At 32.1% G+C, this 19,115-nt stretch overlaps 1 protein-coding gene and 1 long non-coding RNA gene across 2 annotated transcripts in view; one reads left to right on the forward strand and one right to left on the reverse strand.

The window, feature by feature from the left end:
• SAMTOR (S-adenosylmethionine sensor upstream of mTORC1) overlaps positions 1-19,115 on the forward strand; it is a 79,592-nt gene that overhangs the window by 52,324 nt on the left and 8,153 nt on the right. Inside the window, exon 4 of the mRNA XM_081283608.1 lies at positions 8,969-9,083. Within this exon, the coding sequence (XP_081139734.1) occupies positions 8,969-9,083 (115 nt within the window). The remainder of the gene's footprint in view (positions 1-8,968; positions 9,084-19,115) is intronic.
• The window catches only part of LOC308643623, a 738,763-nt gene that overhangs the window by 21,314 nt on the left and 698,334 nt on the right, over positions 1-19,115 (reverse strand). The gene's annotated exons all lie outside the window — the stretch shown is intronic.

Raw genomic sequence — 19,115 nt, forward strand, 5'->3', positions numbered from 1 at the left:
CTTCCCTAAGCTTTAGTCTCTCAGTCTACAAAATGAGAGTAACAGTATGTACCTACTCCTAAGAACTTTACATTCCTGCTTCAGAAGCCATTGCCATTGTAAGATAATGGTGATGATAGTGATGGGAACACAAAGAATTTTGCCAGTAAGATCAGGAATCTGGATTTTCATCTGAAGCCATGGCTAAGTTCTTTCCACTTATTTTTTTTAGACCTCTTTCTGAACTCTGTATATGGAATTTCTGAGTTATCCTTTTGGTTTTCTTCAGATGTTTTTCTTAGAAATTGGATGTCCTTGTCTTTCTCATGAAATCCCTATTCCCCTATCTCTGATCTCAAAGTCATATGTGCTCTCTTAAAAAGAGAGTTTGCCAACAGAATAAATGTGTAAAAACATTGAGCTAAAAAAATCTTAATTATACAGTTATTATATGGTCGTATTCTGTGTGCTTCTTCAAAAAGGGAATACATTTCCCACAAGTATTGGCTTAATTGACTAAAGAGTATCTTTTAAGAATATTTCATGAAATGTACTTTGAGAAAAACTGTTCTTTCAGAGACAAGTAATTATCTTCATAGCTAATACCTGTTTTTCCTTGAAAGCTTTTCAAGTCTGATGTGGTAGGCAGAATTTTATTTTTTTCATCTACTTGTGCATATTACTTATCACTTAGCCTGTAAGTAACCTTCAATCGGATCCACACTTGATCTCCCTCAATTTTGTTTTTTGTTCTTTGCTACCAAAATATAAAGAGGAAGCTGTCTGTTACATATTGTAATCAAAACTGGTCATCTTTAGCCAGTCAGAATTTCAGGGATTTTTTGATACATAGAGAAATACAGTGGGTTATATTTAAAAGACTACAGGTAAATTACTAAATAAATGAGGAGAAAGTAAAGTCTTATCTAGAGTCTTATTTAGCTATTTTTCCTACAGTTCTTTGAAAAAATGATTGAGACAAAAGGAATGGTTGAACTAATGATTTCTATGTTATTCTAAGTATTTGGTAGTAAATTTTTACCTACTTGTCATCTATCATCCCTAAAAGTGGGCATTAGAAAATTTTCTCACATGTTTGACTACAGTGAATCCAAGGAGTGACAGTGCTGTTTACATACTGATTCTCAAAAGTACATTTTCTTTTTCTTCTTTTTTAATCAGAAAGAGAATAGAAATCTTTTTTCCTTCTCCTTCTTCAAAGCATTAGGGGTAACAAATAAGGCCCAAATGATTTTTTCAAAGTATTTTACCCATAGTACATTTTGTTCAGGGACAACATTTTATGAAAACCAGACATATGAAGCAAATACATTGCTATTTTGGTCAAAGGGTATAGATATTGTAGCCTCTAACTAGCTCCCATATTTGCCTTTGCTGACCCTTGCACAGACTCTTGAGAATTCTTCTGATTCTGTAGAGAACACTTTGTGTGGGTGGGAAGGGGACACTATTATAAATTATATACTTGGATAAACATTACCAGGTTCTCTATGTAATAAGCAAAAAATTTTACTTAAAGAGTTTATGACTCCCTCTTAACATGTCTTGAGTAGTTTGAAATGCTGCTGTTGATACTGTCAGCATTCCAGATAGAAAATTATGTAGGAAATAAAATCCTGTATTTCTTTCTTAAACTCCTTAACTAGCAGAGTGGGAATTGAGGCAGGGGGAGTAAAAAAAAAATATATGATCATATACAGTAACTGATTAGAAAAGAGAACAAAAGACAATACTGAGTTAAAAACAGCATAGGGAGTTTATAGAAAGCTTTACATATACTGGGATTTTTACCTTAAAATTTTTCCATAGTGTAGGGAGTGGAGATATAGCTTAGTTGGTAGAGTGCGTGCCTTGCATGCACAAAGCCCTGGGTTCAATCCCTAGCACAGGGGGAAAACAAACAAACAAACAAAAAACTTTTTCCACAGTGTAAATGGAAATTGTAAAATGAAGTTATAGACTATGAATTCTTAAGTTGTGAGTGTGTGTGTGTATGTGTGTATTCTAAAGTAATGTGGTTAAGATTCTCTGCATAAATTTGTCTAAAGAAAAAAGTGAAAATTGATTGAGGAGTATAATTTTGTTAAGTTGTATTTAAGGATGACTAGTTTTCTTTGTAATTCAGTTTATTCATTTAAAAGTATTTTTAAAAGGGATTCATATACTTAGGACTACTAAAAATATTCATAGTCCAAAAATATTTAAGAACTGTTGACTTAAAGTACACATGGTTATATGACAGAAAGTCTTCTTTCAGAAGTCATATTCATTGTTATTTGAATATTATTTGCTGGAAATCAGCCTAATTAATTTTGTTAAATAAATGTATAACTCTTGCAAAAAGTTTGTTTTAAAAACATTATTTAAGTAACAGTGAATATGCATTTCAAGGTAGTTCCTCTTTTGTTATTACAACTAGCACTTCTCTGTAGTTTTAAAGGTTAAAAGGAATTGATCTCAAGTTAGGTTCTGCATGTACACACACATTAAATGGAAGTAGAGTTTATCCATTTAGATTGGCTCTCTAGTTTTTTATAGATATCTTTGCCTTTAGCATACCTAATATTCACATAATAGTGTACCTTCATGTCAATGAACAATAACATTGCTTCTATTTATTTAAATATTCATTTATAACTATTGTGTATATTGTTTCAAACTGATTTTATGCTATTTATATTAAATAGAACTAAAGAAGCATATTTAAAAGTTAAACTACAGTGTGTGCTAGCTGAGTATTCTAAACAATCTCTTAGATTGAAAATAACTTTAAAAATGCTGGATAAATTTCTTAAAAACATTAAATAATGGATAAAACCACATTTTAAATGATGGCAGGAATCAAGAATGGTAAGCAAAACATAAAGCTGCTTTTACTCTGAGAGCATTTACACAAACTGGCAAACTTGATCTTTGTTTTATATAATCCCTTGAAAAGAGTTAAATCTCCAAAGTAGTTCTTATCAAAAACCCCTTTCTCAGTTTGGTGATCCAGAAATAAATATATCCTGTTCACTCAGGGTAAACAACCTGAGAAGTTGAAACCACAGAACATCCCAAGCACAAATTCATAGTTAAAATTCATATCCCCTGAGTGGTCCCCAAGACTTTCAACCATAGAAGTAAATATGAATTATTCTGCTTGAAGAATTAGCATAAACAGTAATTCCTCAAGAAAAATAAACACCTTATAGTAAAAATAATAATAATAACTATGAAACCTACATGGAAACAAGGTACCATGACCTAAAATCTGCAGAAGCAACAAACAGCAAGAATAGACCTATAAGGGATATCAGGATTATGAGTTTCATTTTAAACAAATAACAACAAAACTTTTTAAAAGAATTTCTTGAAGGTTTCTACAAGGAATAGAAACTGTACAAACTAGCCATAATTAAAACAATTCAGTATACGGAATGTACTGAGAAAAGAGTTACTGAACTTCAAAACACTTATCGAGAATTCTACACAAACAAGAAAATGTAGTGTACAAAAAAAATTTAAGTTGTTAAGGACAAAAGGTAGAATGATTTACACCTTTTTGGAGTTGCAGAGAGAAAGAAAATGAGAAAACAAAGCCCTAGAGAAAGAAATTCTGAGCAGATGCAATGATACCCCAAGGTAATCTCAGCAAGTTGGAGGATAAAATAGGAGGACTACAGGTTTGAGGAGAGCCTCAACTAGTTCAGTGTAAGAGTGCTCTTAGGTTCGATTCCCCCATACCATCACCACCACCACCACAACAACAATTTCTAAAGATATAAATAATGCAGAAGTAAAATCTGAGGTGAAAAAAGGAATGAAAAAGCCCAAATAAATGTGTTAATAAATATAAACAAGCATAATATACAACAGTAAGTGGTAACATCTTGAGAGACGTAATAGAATAAAATATACAAAAAGACTAGATAGTGGTTAACAGCATTTTAAGTGTCTTAAAGGTTTTATATAGCTTGGGAAAAGACCACGATTATTCAGTACAGGTGTACATTTTTGTGTGATTAGCAGTAAAAGAATAGAATCAATGTGAAATTTTCAAATGAAAAAAAAAACAAATTATTAAAAGTTAAAAACTAAAATGTATATTAACTATGGCTATTCAATGCATTCACCTCAGAATTTTTTTTTTAATTCCAGTGCCCAAAATGAACTAAATGGACATTTCTCAAAAGAAGAAATAAAAATGGCCAACAAATATATGAAAAAATGTTGAACCTCTACCAGTTTAGGAAAATGTACAGATCTTACACTGAGATCTAGGGATGGGGCTCAGTGTAGAGTCCTTCCCTAGCATGCATGAGGCTCTGGGCTCAATCCCCAGCCCTGCTTTAAAAAAAAAAAAAACGAAAATAAAAACAAACAAACAACAAAAAAAACCCACTACATTTCATTTCACATTTCACTCCAATTAGAATGGCACTTATGAAGAATACAAATAAAAATAAATTCTGTCAAGCATGCTGGGAAAGGGGGAGCACTTATACAATTTTTGTGGGATTGTAAATTAGTGCAACCAAAAAATGGAGATCAATATGGAGATTCCTCAAAACACTAGGAATGGAAGCAGTACATGACCTAGCTATAACACTGCTTAGTAATTATCCAAAAGAACTTGTTAGCATACTGTAGGGATACATGCATACCCAAGTTTATACCAGTATAATTCACAATAGCCACATTATGGAACCAACCTAGGTGCCCCTCAACATATGACCAGATAAAGAAAATGTGACATATATACACAATGGAATTTTATTCAGCCTTAAAGAAGACCAAAATTATATCATTTTCAGGAAAAAGGATGGAACTGGAGAATATTGAGATTAACCAGACTCAGAAAACCAAGGTCTTATGTTTTCTGTCAAATGTGGAAGCTAGGAAGAAAAAAGGAAAGAAAAGGAACCTCATGAAAATATAAGAGACCAGTAGATTAGAGGAAGGGTAATCAGTGGAGAAAGTAAGGAAAAATAAGGGATGCCTAGAAGAATGAAACACATCGAATTATACTTTGTATTTATATGAATAAATTATAATGAATCCCATTTTATGTATCATTATAATGCACCAACAGAATGTATTTTAAAAAGAATCCTAATGCCTGATTCTAACCAAATTAAGTTAAAATCTGGGTGATTTGAAAGCTCCCAGCGTGGTGAAAATTTTTTAAAATGTTAAAGTATGGACTCATATCCCCCCACCCTCCAGCACTGGGGCATGAACCCAGAGTTTGGGTTATTTTGTTCATGTTAGGCAAGTGCTTTAGCCCTGAGGTATGTCCCCAGGTGTTTTTATCTTATTTGTAATTTTTTAAAATTTTTGAAATAGGAGCTTACTAAGTTGCATACATGTTTAGAAAACAAATCAAATTACAAAAAAGATACTATATCAAAACCAAAGCACACATTTCCCAAGAATGTAATTTTAATTTAATGTAAAATTAATGTACACTAGGACTGGAGTTGTGGCTCCATGGTAGAGTGCTTGCCTAGCATGTGTGAGGCACTGACTTTGATTCTAGCATCACATAAAAAAATAAATTAAGACATTGAGTCCATATCCAACTAAAAAAAATAATGTACACTGTAACATAGGTTAAAATTATATCTCAATAAAGGCATAGAATGGATTTGATAAGATGTGATATTTATTTGTGTTAAAGCAAGCCGAAAGGGAAAAAACCCTCACTAAGCATAAAAGGAATTTCTAAAACCTTATTGAGTATGTTCTCCCTACAGTAGTCATTATGCTTAATCTTAAAACTCTGGAATATTCCCTCTGAGAGTGGCATAATAGTAACCACTTGCTTGTTTCTTATTATTAGAAGTTCTGGGCAAAGAAGTGAGATAATTATATGGGTAGATGGACAGATAGGAAAGGAAGAAAAACAGATGTCTTAGTGTTGTAAAGACATAAATTCTCCCCAAATTATCTTTAGACTTAGTGCCACACTACTCAGAGCCCCAATGGATTGTGTCAAAGAAAGGTATACAGCAACAAAGGTAAGTTACAGAAGCACAGACAGATCTCACAAACATAATATTAAATTTAAAAAGTCACCAAAGCAAATGTGTAGTGTGAAACTATATTATTTAGGCTTTCTGTGATAGGTAGTTAAGACTGTAAAAGGAAGTCAAGGAAATGTTTATCACTAAAATCAAAATAGTGACTACCATTATGGATCAGGGTAGGAGGTATCATCAGGGAGAATCATGCTTCTAGAGTGTAGGCAGTGACTTGGGTGGTAATTACATGGATGTTCACTATGTAACTGTTCTTTAAACTGTGTATTTGTGTTTTGTGCATAGATAAAATCAAAGAACTGAACTAAAGAATTTGAAATGGAATAAGTAAATTACTGAGAATTGATAAATTAAGCTAATCCATGATGTTAAGTACTTGATGACTGTACTGTAATGTTGAATTAACTAGTATAATTTAAACTATGCTGTTCAGATAGAAAGTTAAGAAGCTTTAAAAAAAAAAAACCATCAAATTTGTTGCTACTTGGTTTACTAAAATCCATGGTGTAGAATTAGTGTGAAACAGATTCTGCTTTTACTAATTCTCAGGACTATCGTTACTAAGTGGACTACAGAGATTGTATCTATAATGTGATAGTAATTATAACAATATCTATCACTTTTTGAGTACTTAAACGTATCAGGCATTGGGTCAAGCACTGAGTTTATTATCTCAATTAATCCTGCAAAAATTTCTCATGTGTGAGTCCCATTATTATCTGTGTTCCACATTGCACAATAAGAGACAGAATTGGGTTTTATTCTGTGTCTGATTGTAGAACTCCTGTTTTTAACCATACCTTCAAGCAAGAATAAGAATGAAATCTAGCAGTATATAGTATCACATACATTATAGATTTTTCATTGATTCTAACTGGCTATAATCTGGATATTCAAATTTATGAAAATGCTGCAGCATACTAGCTCTGTGTCAGGTATTTCTCTGGTATCTATTTATTGGACCTTTTGCTCGAGTGTAGCAATTTGTAATCTATGCCACAAAAGATCACTGGCCTCTTTCTTCCTTGGAACTAGTGTAGTGTGGTATTTCAAAAACCTTTTTTTTTTTTTTTTTTTTTTTTTTGTGGGAGGGAGTACAGGGGACTGAATTCAGGTGCACTAGTAGGGGGTACCAGGGTTTGAACTAAGGGGCAGTCAACCACTGAACCATATCCTCAGCACTATTTTGTATTTTATTTAGAGACAGGGTCTCACTGAATTGCTTAGTGCCTCACTTTTGCTGAAGCTGGCTTTGAACTCCTCCAGACTCAGCTTTCCCAGCCTCTGGGATTACAGGTGTGTGCCAACATGCACAGCTACAACATTCAATTTAATATCACAAGTTATTTTTTGTTATAGCCTTCATCCAAATTACATATAATGACCTTCCTTCAGATTGGTGCAGTACAGAAAATTATCTCTTAAGTTTTATGGGCAACTCTTATCATTGGGAGAGTTTCTGGCTATTCCTTACAGAAACTCACCCTCCTCTGGGTCAAATTAATGACTTATTTTAAGAGCCTTAAAAGTAAGGCCCACTTTGGTGGAATTGCTGTTTTTCTTACACCCTCATAACCCCTTTTCAGATAAGTTCTTAAATAAAATTACATTCTACTGGCAAAAATATTTTTAATTGCCTCATATTTTTATGGTACTATACAGTGTTATATACGATATTAGAGATTTTTTAAATAATTTATTTATAATCAATAGGTAACTAGGATCATTTTTCTAAAATGTTGAAACATCAAGCTGTTGGTTAAAAATGAAATTCCTACTTATTGCATTTCTTCTCTGAAAAAAAATATGTTTAGCCTATAGTGTTTTGACTTACAATGTGTTTTCCAGGAAGCTACCATTTGTATTTTAACATCTCTCTAAGGTAATATGCTAGCCAGGGTACCAGGAGAGAAGCTGGGTAGGTTCTGTCTGCTCTTTAGCCTCCAAAGAGCTGAGATTCTGCTTTTACCTAATTATTTATATTTCTTTGTTTTCCAATGTGTATTCATGATTTTTTTTAAAAAATGGTTAAGCATCAATTAAATTGGCATATGTTCAAAATTGGCATATTCATAATATTGTTGCTTTATGTCTGAGCATTAGGACTGTAGGCTTGGGAACAACAAAATCCACTATTTTCCTTCATCCTTATTTGAAACTAGATAGAACCATATGAAATTTCATTTTGACTAAATTTGCTACTCTTTTTTTTTTACACTATTTTTGGAAATGAGAAAAATAAAAACTCTTGCATATAATAAAACTTTTCCTAACGTACAAAGTAATACTTTATTTATGTTCCTTTCATTGGGCCTTTTAAATCATTGAGATAAATGAATGTGAAATCCAAAAACCTTGTTATGTTTACTACTGAGAATTGATTTGTAAATGGATACATTCCTCTACAAAGATAATTGTAAAAATTGATATGGCATATGATATTATGTTTAAATGCAAAAGCAGACATTGGAATCCATTGTTTGTTTGTTTGTTTATTGCAGTGCTAGGTATTGAAGCCAGGCCCTCATACCTGGTAGGCAAGCACTATACTACTGAGCCATAACTGCTAAACTGTTCCCCAAGCCGTATAGTGGTGGTCTTCTGTTATCCCAGACATTAAAGAGACTTCAAAAATCAAGGCCCCATCTCACTTTTTGCAACCCTTTTTCAAATCTAATATTTTTCATTTAAAATGTTATTTATGGTAGCATATAATAGACATTGTTTTATAAATGAATTTTAAAAATTTAGGCCTATTTTAACTTCAAATATGGTAACTGTTGATAGCTAAAGCCCACACAAAGAAAAGCTATTTGGGACCCTCATCCTGAGACCAAAATATTAAAGAATCAATAATCTACATGTTCTGTTTTTTTTAACTCGTTTGTATTTTTTATATTTTATTTTCAAGTTTGCCTTTTATAATGTGAAGTATCTTTTTGTAGGTTGCTACAAGCCTCAGGAAAGATCAGATTACTTGATGTTGGCAGCTGCTTTAACCCATTTTTGAAGTTTGAAGAATTTCTAACTGTTGGTATTGACATCGTACCTGCTGTAGAGGTATGTGTAGTTTTGTTTTGAGACTTCAGTATTTTGTGTTTATATTTACAAACTAAAGCACTGTCTTTACATTCCTAAAAATAGAAAATATCTATTTCCTGTTTACCAGTTGATAAGAGATATTTTCCATTCAAAATTAAATATATATTATATGAAAATGTTTGAGCATTTAATTAACCAATATTAGTGTAACCAGTACTATATTTGTCTTTCCTTGCATATCTAAATAGCCATAATCTGAAATGACATTGTTTTTAGTTACTTTGTGTCACTGTGACCCAAAGACCCCACAAAAATAATTTAGAGGAAGTAAAGTTTATTTTGGCTCATTGTTTCAGAGGTTTGTTTAGTCCATAGTCAACTGACTATAACCCTGGGCCCAAGATGATACAGAACCTTTTGGTGGAAGTGTATGATGGAGGAAAGCAACTCAGGACATGACAACTAGGAAGTGGAGAGTTTCGCTTACCAAGAACAAAATGTAAACCCCAGAGGCACCCCTAGTGACCTACTTCCTCCAGCCACATCCTACCTGCCTACAGATACTGACCAGTTAATCCTTATCAGTGAATTGATTTACTGATTAGATTACACCTATCATAGTCTACTAATCATTTCACCTCTGAGCATTCTTGCATTGTCTTACACGTGAGCTTTTGGGGGACACCTCATCTGAACCATAACATATGCTTTTGTAATATCTGCCTTTAAGAAAGTTAAGTAGCTAATAAGGATTCAGATACACATAATGTTTTGGGCTTTGCATTTTATTTTATTTGATTTTTTTAAAGTACATATCTTTCTGAAATGTACTGTATTGAAGTGTCATTATGGAATGGTAGAAACAGGCAAGCTCATTGGAGTCAGCCAAAAATTTTATTAAGTTTTTGCATAAGTATATGAAAACTACTGTGTATAGACTGTTTTCTCTACTTTTAAAGAGCTGTGAGAATAAATATCTAACTAAAACTTGGCTTGATGCTATGTTTATCCTCAATAAGTGATAACTATTATTCTCCCCTTTGAGAACATTCCTTCACTTTGTGACACTGTTGCTTCAGTTTGGTGAAGCAGGATCACCTGCCTATTAGGTTAAACTTTTTTTTAATTTTATTCATATGATGCCAAAAACTTCTGTTAAGGGTAATTTTTAAAGGTAAGAGAATCCAGAGCAGGTACTTCCCTTATTAGAAAAGAATTTGTTATTTTTCCTCAGCTACAAATTCATAATATTTGTCATTTTACATTTAATACAGCTCTAGGCATAAAAAAAATATTACAAATTGCCTTTTAGTTTTGATGGTGGTCTGGAGAGAGAACCCTGGGCCCTGCACATGCTAGGCAAGTAATTGAACTGCACACCCAGCCCACAAATTACATTATTGATGTTATAAAGAGAATATAGATTATTATATTTATATTATGTTATATCATATTATATTTATGGATTTTTCCCCCAATTGCTGTATTTCTAGCACCTAGAAGAAAGCATGCTACATTAAGTACACTCTAAATAAAAGAATGGAATCTTACTTGCAACCTACATTTAAATCTCACCACCACCATTTTCTAGTCTCTATATTCTTATCTGTATAATGGGGTTAATAATGTACCACATTTCATAGGATATTGTTTTGTTTTGTTTTTGAGAAAAGTGTTTAAAGTGCCTAGCAAAGAATTTGTTATAAAGAGAGTGCTAAATAAATGCTTACTTTATTGAAAAGTTTCTGCATGAAGATTCAACTTTCATCTGAATCTTTAACGGTATGTCATTTTGATAAACATCACTGTCTAAATATAATCTGAGTGACATTAAGGAATAAGGAAATGCTAAAATCATTAGTGTTTTCTTTACTTCTCAAAGACAAATATTTGTTTTACAGTGAAGTAGCTGTTCTTATCTTATCCTTGCAGAGTATTCTTGTGATATCAGAAGCTACTATAACATACTCATGACTTTGTGCATGGATTCTCTCTCCCTTCTTTTAAGACACACATTGGAGACGTTCTTCACAACTTCTAAGACACAATGACCATTTGATCTGAACCTCAGGCTTATATTTTTTTAAGTATTATTACATTTAATAAATAGTCCTATAAACTTTCAATTGTATGTTCATTAAGGAATGCAAAACAATGGCTACATTAAGTTCAGTAGTAGAATCAGACTTTAATAATTCAAGAACCCCATAACTAATTTGAAAACAAAGAGAAAATATTCTAGCCAAAATGGAATAACAGGCTGCATTTGTTTACTTTCTCCTATATAAACCGACCAAAAAGAGGGCAACACATATGAAACAACTTACATCACACTAGACGCAAAGGATGGTGATCCCTAAAAGATTGAAAACAAATGAAATAAGCTCTACCGTTGCACCTGCATGTTGCCTTATATTTCTGTATGTGGTACAAAGAGAGGGAACCCAAATAGAACCCATCTGAGTCACCTGAGTTGTAAAGTTAAAGTGGGACTCTGAGAGTACTAGGGGACTATGGCAGCTAGAGTTTGTAGGACAGAGTATGACAAATGAGAAACCTACACAGAGAGAAAATCCAGAAGCCTGAAAAGGATCCCCTATGAGCACACAGCTGAGTACTTATCAGCACATATACTTGAGAAAAATTCAAGAGCTCAGAGAAAGTACTATCTGAAAGAATTAAAGGTTACAGTGCCCAGCATTGTCACAGGCTGGAAATAGTACTTGTCACTACCAGTCACACTGAAAAGGTCAAGATTCACAAAGCATTGAATAGAGTGTATAATTCTTGCCCCAGTAGTTGAGAATATTAAGCCTTAGACTGGACATTGCTTCAGGCCCACCTACCAAATTTTAGAAACAAGATCCAAAAAGATCAAACTGTCTCCAGGTATCTTAATTACATTTCAGACTGAAGTTCAAGAATACTTATAACAATCCCCAGCTATCTTATATCCATCAAGGTAAAATTCACAATGACTAGATTAAAAAAAAACAAACAATAACAACAACAACAAAAACTAGCCATGCAAAGAAGTAAGAAAATAGGACCCAGAATGAAGAGATAAATTATCTAAAAAGGACAAACATAACAGAGAAAAAGACAGATATGGAGAGAGATTAAAATTAGGAAATAAGGATATTTAAACTAATTTTATCTAGTTCAGGGAAATTCCTTAAGCTATACAGTTACGATTTGCATATTTTTCTGTTTTATACTTCTATAATTCATCATTTAAAATAAATATAATAGGGATATTATAATTATATTCCCTATGTGGGAAAAAGTTAGTAATAAAATGGAATATGTGTTAAAATACCCAAATCTAACTTATAGAATGTGTAATATGAAACACAGATGGGATTAATGCATTTTAGATGTTGAAAAAGTTATCTTGAAGACATGGCAATAGAAACTGACCAAAACAAAAAAAAACCAGAAAACAAATTTTTTTAAAATTGAAGACTATCAGTGAGACAGTTTTAACCATCCAAACATAAACATTATTGAAATCTTCCCAAAAGGAAGAGATTTGAAAAATATGGCCAGAAATTTTCCAAATTTGATGAAAGATATAAATCTACAAATCCAAGAAACTCAGTAATCCCAAACTCAAGAAAAAATGAAGAAAATACATGCAAAAAACATCATAATCAAACTTCTAAACCTAGTGATGTAGCCATAAAAGCAACCAGATATTTTTAAACAGACTTGTTAAAGCACCCAGGACAAGGGGGATTGTCACCTAAAATTCCATACCCTAGAACTTTGTCTTTAAATAATGAAGATGAGGGGCTGGGGATGTGGCTCAAGCAGTAACACGCTCGCCTAGTGCTGGGTTCGATCCTCAGCACCACATAAAATAAAATAAAGATGTTGTATCCGCCGAAAAAACTGAAAAATAAAAAAATCTCTCTCTCTCTCTAAAATATATATATATATATATATATAAAATGAAGATGAAATGAAGATTTTTCTCAAGCATACAAAAGCTGAAAAAAATTCAATATCAACAAACTTGTATTAAAAGAAATATTAGGGAAAAACTGCTTTACTAGGTGGAAATATAAATCTATGAAAAAGGAATGAAGAGTATTAAAAGTGATGACTACAAAGGCAAATATATATTTTATATACATATATATTATTTTCTTATTACTTAAACTGAGCGTTATAGTTTCGTGTGTGTGTGTGTGTGTGTGTGTGTGTGTGTGTGTGTGTTGGAGCCCTAACCCCTAGTATGTGACTTCATTTGAAGATGGAGTTTTACAGAGGTAATCTTGTTAAACTGAAGTCAGTAGGATGAACACTAATCCAGCATGACTGTGGAGAAATTTAGAACCAAAAACAAGTACCCATTGACAGCTTTCAACATGAGTTTTGAACATTGAAATCATAGCAAATTGGGATAAAAAAAGATATAAGATCTCACCAGGTGCTGTAGTGCATGTCAGTAATCCCAGTGATTTGGAGGCTGAGGCAGAAGGATCACAAGTTCAAAAGGCAGGCTCAGCAATTTAGTGAAACCTTGTCTCAAAATAAAAGATTAAAAGGACTGAGAACACTCCTGGGTTCAGTCCCCAGTATAAGTGGTTAAAAAAGGGAGAGATTAAAATGCATAGGATTGCACTAACTTTGTTTAAATAGTAATAAAAGGAAAATTTATAATACAAAACATTATATATATATATATATATATATATATATATATATATATAGTTGTAGATAGATACAATACCTTTATTTCATTTATTTATTTTTATGTGGTGCTAAGGATGAATCCAGTGCTTCACACACGCCAGGCAAGTACTCTACCACTCAGCTACAACCCCAGCTCCACCAAACACTTTTATTAGAAAATGAGGAAGGCTTTAGACCATATATCTGCTTTCTTTCTTGAGGTGTGTCATTGCCAAGAGAAAAACATGCACTGGCCACCTTTTCTTGGTCCCAGGAGAAGAATGAGATGCAGATGAATGTGTGATAATAACTAAATATTGTTTAAAAAAACGAAAAAGGTCTCAAAGCAATAATACCAATTTTTGTACTTGGAAAAAAAATTAAAATGCAAACAAGAAAATAGCAAAAATCAATAAAATGGAAAATGTTCAGAGAAACAATGAGGAAAACTGATGAAAGCAAAAACTAGCTCTTTGAAAAGTTCCATAATACTGAAAACCTCTAATGCTATTGACCCAGAAATAAAGAGAAAGAGGTGACATCGTTACAGATTTTGCCATTGTTTAATGGATAATACTGTAAACAACTTTCTACCCATAAATTTCACTACTTAAAATAAAAGGGATAAATTTCAAGAGTTATCTTGAATGATACATACCACTCATGCTACCTCTCAAGATGCTTTCCTTATTCAGGAAGAAATAAGTACATAAATGATCATAAATTTATTAAAGAAATTTGAATTTGTAGTTTAAGAAAAAAAAAACTTACCACAAAGACAATTTTAGGCACATATGACTTCACTGATATATTTACCAGTTAAGAAACAAATAATAACAGTTATATATACACTCTTCCCTGAAACTGAAAAGGATGGAATATTTCCCTCCTGCTTCTATAAAGATACTACCCTAGTATTAAAACCAGATAGACATTAGAACAAGAAAACTACAGACCATTGTTTCTTATGAAACTTAGATGCAAATGTTCTGTACAAAATTTAAGTTGAATCATTGTTTTTAAAGATTAATATGTCATGATTAAATCTGGCTTAACCTAGTAGTGCAAGATTGGTTTAATGTGACAAAACAATCTTTTCACTGTATTAATTCATCGAAAAAGAAAGGCTATGTTTTATCTCAATAGGTATAGAAAAAGCATTTGACATACTTTCCTGATATAATTTCTCAGTAGAAATTGAAAGGAGTTTCCTCAATATGATAAAAGGGATTTGAAAGACCTACAGATAATAACGTTTTTTTAATATTGTTTAGTTAGTTATACATGGACATAATATCTTTATTTTATTTATTTATTTTTATGTGGTGCTGAGGATCAAACCCAGTGCCTCACATGTGCAAGGCAAGGGCTCTGCCAATAAGCTGCAACCCTAGCCTATAACATTCTTAATGGTGAAAGAAAAATATCTTTTTCACCAGAATAAGAACAAGATAAGGAGATTGACTCTCACCACTTCTATTCAACATATTACCAGCAGTTTTAAGCAATGCAACAAAGAAAAAATTAAAAACATCCAAATTGGAAAGGAAGAAGTAAAATTTGTGTATTTACAGATGACACTATATTCCATAGAATATACAAATGAGCTACTTTTGAACTCATAAGTTAAACAAGATTATAAGATCTATAGAAATCAATTATATGTATATATATATTCTAGCAGCAATTATATGTATATATACTTTAGCAATAGCAACAATCAAATTGGACATTAAAAATAGTACCTTTTTTTTCTTAGAAAGAGAGAATACTTTAATATTTATTTTTCAGTTTTCGGTGGATACAACATCTTTATTTTACTTTTATGTGGTGCTGAGGATTGAACCTAGCGCCCCGTGTATGGCAGGCGAGCGAATTACCACTTGAGCCATATCCCCAGCCCAGGTACCATTTATTAATATAAAACTGCCACTTATAATAAAATATAAAATATGAACTATTTCATGTGTGAACATTATTTGAATCTGACAAAAAATGTGGGGAAATCTTTATGATGAAAACTATGAATTTAAAGAAATATGATGGAAGGGACACACACTGTATTTATTTGGTGGAGAAGCAATATTTTCACAAGTTAATTTTCCCCAAATTACCCTGTAGATTTAATACAATCCTCATAAATCCTAGCGAGTTTTTTTGGTTGAAATTTGAAAACTTATTCCAAAGTTTTTGTGTAAATTTAGAGAATCTGAAATATTTCAGATAATTTTGAAAAGGGACAGTGTTGGAGACTAACACTACTGGTTTTCAAAGTGTAATTGTACAGCTACAGTAACCAAGACAATGTGATATGGATGTCAGGATTATCAAATTTTAATGGAGGGTCCACATATAGGCCCAAACTTATAGGTTACTGGTCTTCAATCACGTTGAAATAGATAGTCTTTTCCACAAATAGTGCTAAAACATTTAGATGACTATATATAAAAAGAAATTTAGACTATAGCTCATTCTATAAACAAAAATGAACTCAAAGTGGATCATAGACCTAAAATAATAAAACCTATAGAAGTCAGTGAAGAAAATCTTTGTGACACTGAGCTGGGAAGAGATTTCTTAAACATTACAACTTGAGGAATTGGCATTCATCAAAATTTATAACTTTGGCACTTTAGTAGATACTGTTAATGGAATGAAAGTCAAACCACATCATACTGAGAGAAATATTTACAAGTCATCCATCTACGAAAAGATTTCTATCCAGAATATAAAAAGGATTTTCAGAATTCCATAGTAAGAAAACTAAAATTAGAAATTTAAATCAACCTAATTATTTTTAAATGGATGAAATACTTGAACAGACATCTTGCCAAAGAAGATATTTTGATGACAATTAAGTCCATAGAAGATAAGCATTACTTCTTATTAGTAATATACAAATTAAAACTGCAATAGATCAATACCCACCTATTATAATCAATAAAAGATTGGCCACGTCAAGAGTTGATAATGATTTGGAAGAACGGAAACTTTCATATTCTCCTGGTGGAAATGTAAGCACTGTATAACTGCTCATTGAAAGTTTAGGAGTTTCTATTAAAATTCAATATACTTTATTTATTTTTTCAAAGAACCAACTTTTAGTTTTGTTAATTTTTTCAGTTGTTTCTTTTGTTTCAATTTCATTGATTTCCACTCTAATTTTAATTATTTTTTGCCTTCTACTGTTTTAGCTGCTGATTTGTTCTTCTTTTTCTAGGGCTTTGAGATGTAGTCTGAGGTCATTTATTTGTGATTTTTTTCTTCTTTTAAGGAATGAACTCCGCATTGAATTTTCCTTTTAGTACTGCTTTCATAGTGTCCCAGAGATTTTGATACGTTGTGTCTGTGTTATCATTTACCTCAAGAATTTTTTGATCTCCTTGATGTATTCTGTAACCCATTGTTTATTCAGTAGCATATTGTTCAGTCTCCATGTGATGCATACATTTTTTTTATTTTGTCGTTGATTTCCAATTTCATTCCATTATGATCTGATAAAATACATGGTAGTATCTCTCCTTTTTTGTATTTGCTAAGAGTTGCATTGTAGCATAGTATATGGACTGTTTTAGAGAAGGATCCATGTGCTTCTGAGAAGAAAGTGTATCCACTTGATGACAGTTGAAATATTCTGTATATGTCAGTTAAGTCTAAGTTATTAATTGTGTTATTGAACTCTATAGTTTCTTTATTCAACTTTTGTTTGGAAGATCTATCCAGTGGTGAGAGAGGTGTGTTAAAGTCACCCATGATTATTGTGTTGTGGTCAATTTGATTCTTGAACTTGAGAAGAGTTTGTTTGATGAACATAGCTGCACCATTGTTTGGGGCATATACATTTATGATTGTTATGTCTTGTTGGTATATGGTTCCCTTGAGCAATATGTAATGTCCATCTTTATCCCTTTTGATTAACTCTGGCTTGAAGTCTACTTTATTTGATATGAGTATGCTTGCTTCCATAGTCCTGTGAGTGGTATGATTTTTCCCAACCTTTCACCTTTAGTCTGTGTATGTCTGAGTATGCTTGCTTCCGTAGTCCATTTGAGTGGTATGATTTTTCCCAACCTTTCACCTTCGGTCTGTTTATGTCTTTTCCTAACAGATGAATCTCCTGTAGGTAGCATATTATTGGATATTTTTTTTAATTCAATCTGCTAGTCTATGTCTTTTGATTGGTGAGTTTAAGCCATTAACATTTAGGGTTACTATTGAGACATGGTTTGTACTTCCAGCCATATTTTTTTATTTTTGTTTTTTTAACTAGTCTTGATTTTCCTCTTTGATTAGTTTTTCTTTTAGTGTACTACCTCCCCCAGCTGGTTTTCATTGTTTTTTCATTTCCTTTTCATGAAGTATTTTGCCAAGGATGTTTTGTAGTGCCAGTTTTCTAGCTATAAATTCTTTTAATTTTTGTTTATCATGGAAGGTTTTTATTTCATAAGCTTAATTTTGGTGAATAGAAAATTCTTGGTTGGCTCCCATTATCTTTCAGAGTTTGAAATATGTTGTTCCAGGATCTTCTAGCTTTCAGGATCTATGTTGAAAAATCTGCCATTATCCTAATTGGTTTATCCCTATAGGTAATCTGATTCCTTTCTCTTGTGGCTTTTAAAATTCTTTCCTTATTCTGTATGTTGGGCATTTTCATTATAATGTATATTGGTATGGATCTGTTGTGATTTTACATATTCGGCATCCTGTAGGCTTCTTGGATTTGGATTTCCATTTCATTCTTCATGTCTGGAAAGTTTTCTGATATTATTTGATTGAACAGATTGCACATTCCTTTGGTTTATTTCTCTATACCTTCCTCTATCCCAATAACTCTTAAATTTGGTCTTGTTATGCTATCCCATATTTCTTGGATGTTCTGCTCGTGGTTTCTTATCATTTTCGCTGTGCTATGTTCTTTTCAAGATGATATACTTTATCTTAATTGTCTAATGTCCTATCTTCTAAGTGGTCTACTTTGTTGGTAATGCTCTCGTTTGAATTTTTAATTTGGTTTATTATTTCTTTCATTTCAAGGATTTCTGGGGGTTTTATTGTTTTTGTTGTTGTTGTTTGTTTTTTGGTTTTTGTTTTTTTTGTATAACCTCTGTATCCCTATTGAATTAATCTTTTGCTTCTTGGATTTGTTTATGTGTAGCTCATTGTCAAAGTAATCTTTCACTGCCTGTATTTGTTCTCTGATGTCTTGTTTGAAATCCCAAAACATTTTAATAATGTATATCATGAAATCTTTCTCTGTCATTTTTTCTGCTGTAGCTGTCAATTCTTTTAATGATATGTTGTCTTAATTGTTTATGGTACTTTCTTCCCTTGTCTTTTCATGTTGTTCACATTTCTTTCTTTCCAGCTCCG

The sequence above is a fragment of the Spermophilus citellus genome (genome assembly GCF_964194105.1).
Source record: "Spermophilus citellus genome assembly, chromosome: 3".
In the NCBI taxonomy this organism is placed as follows: Eukaryota; Metazoa; Chordata; class Mammalia; order Rodentia; family Sciuridae; genus Spermophilus; species Spermophilus citellus.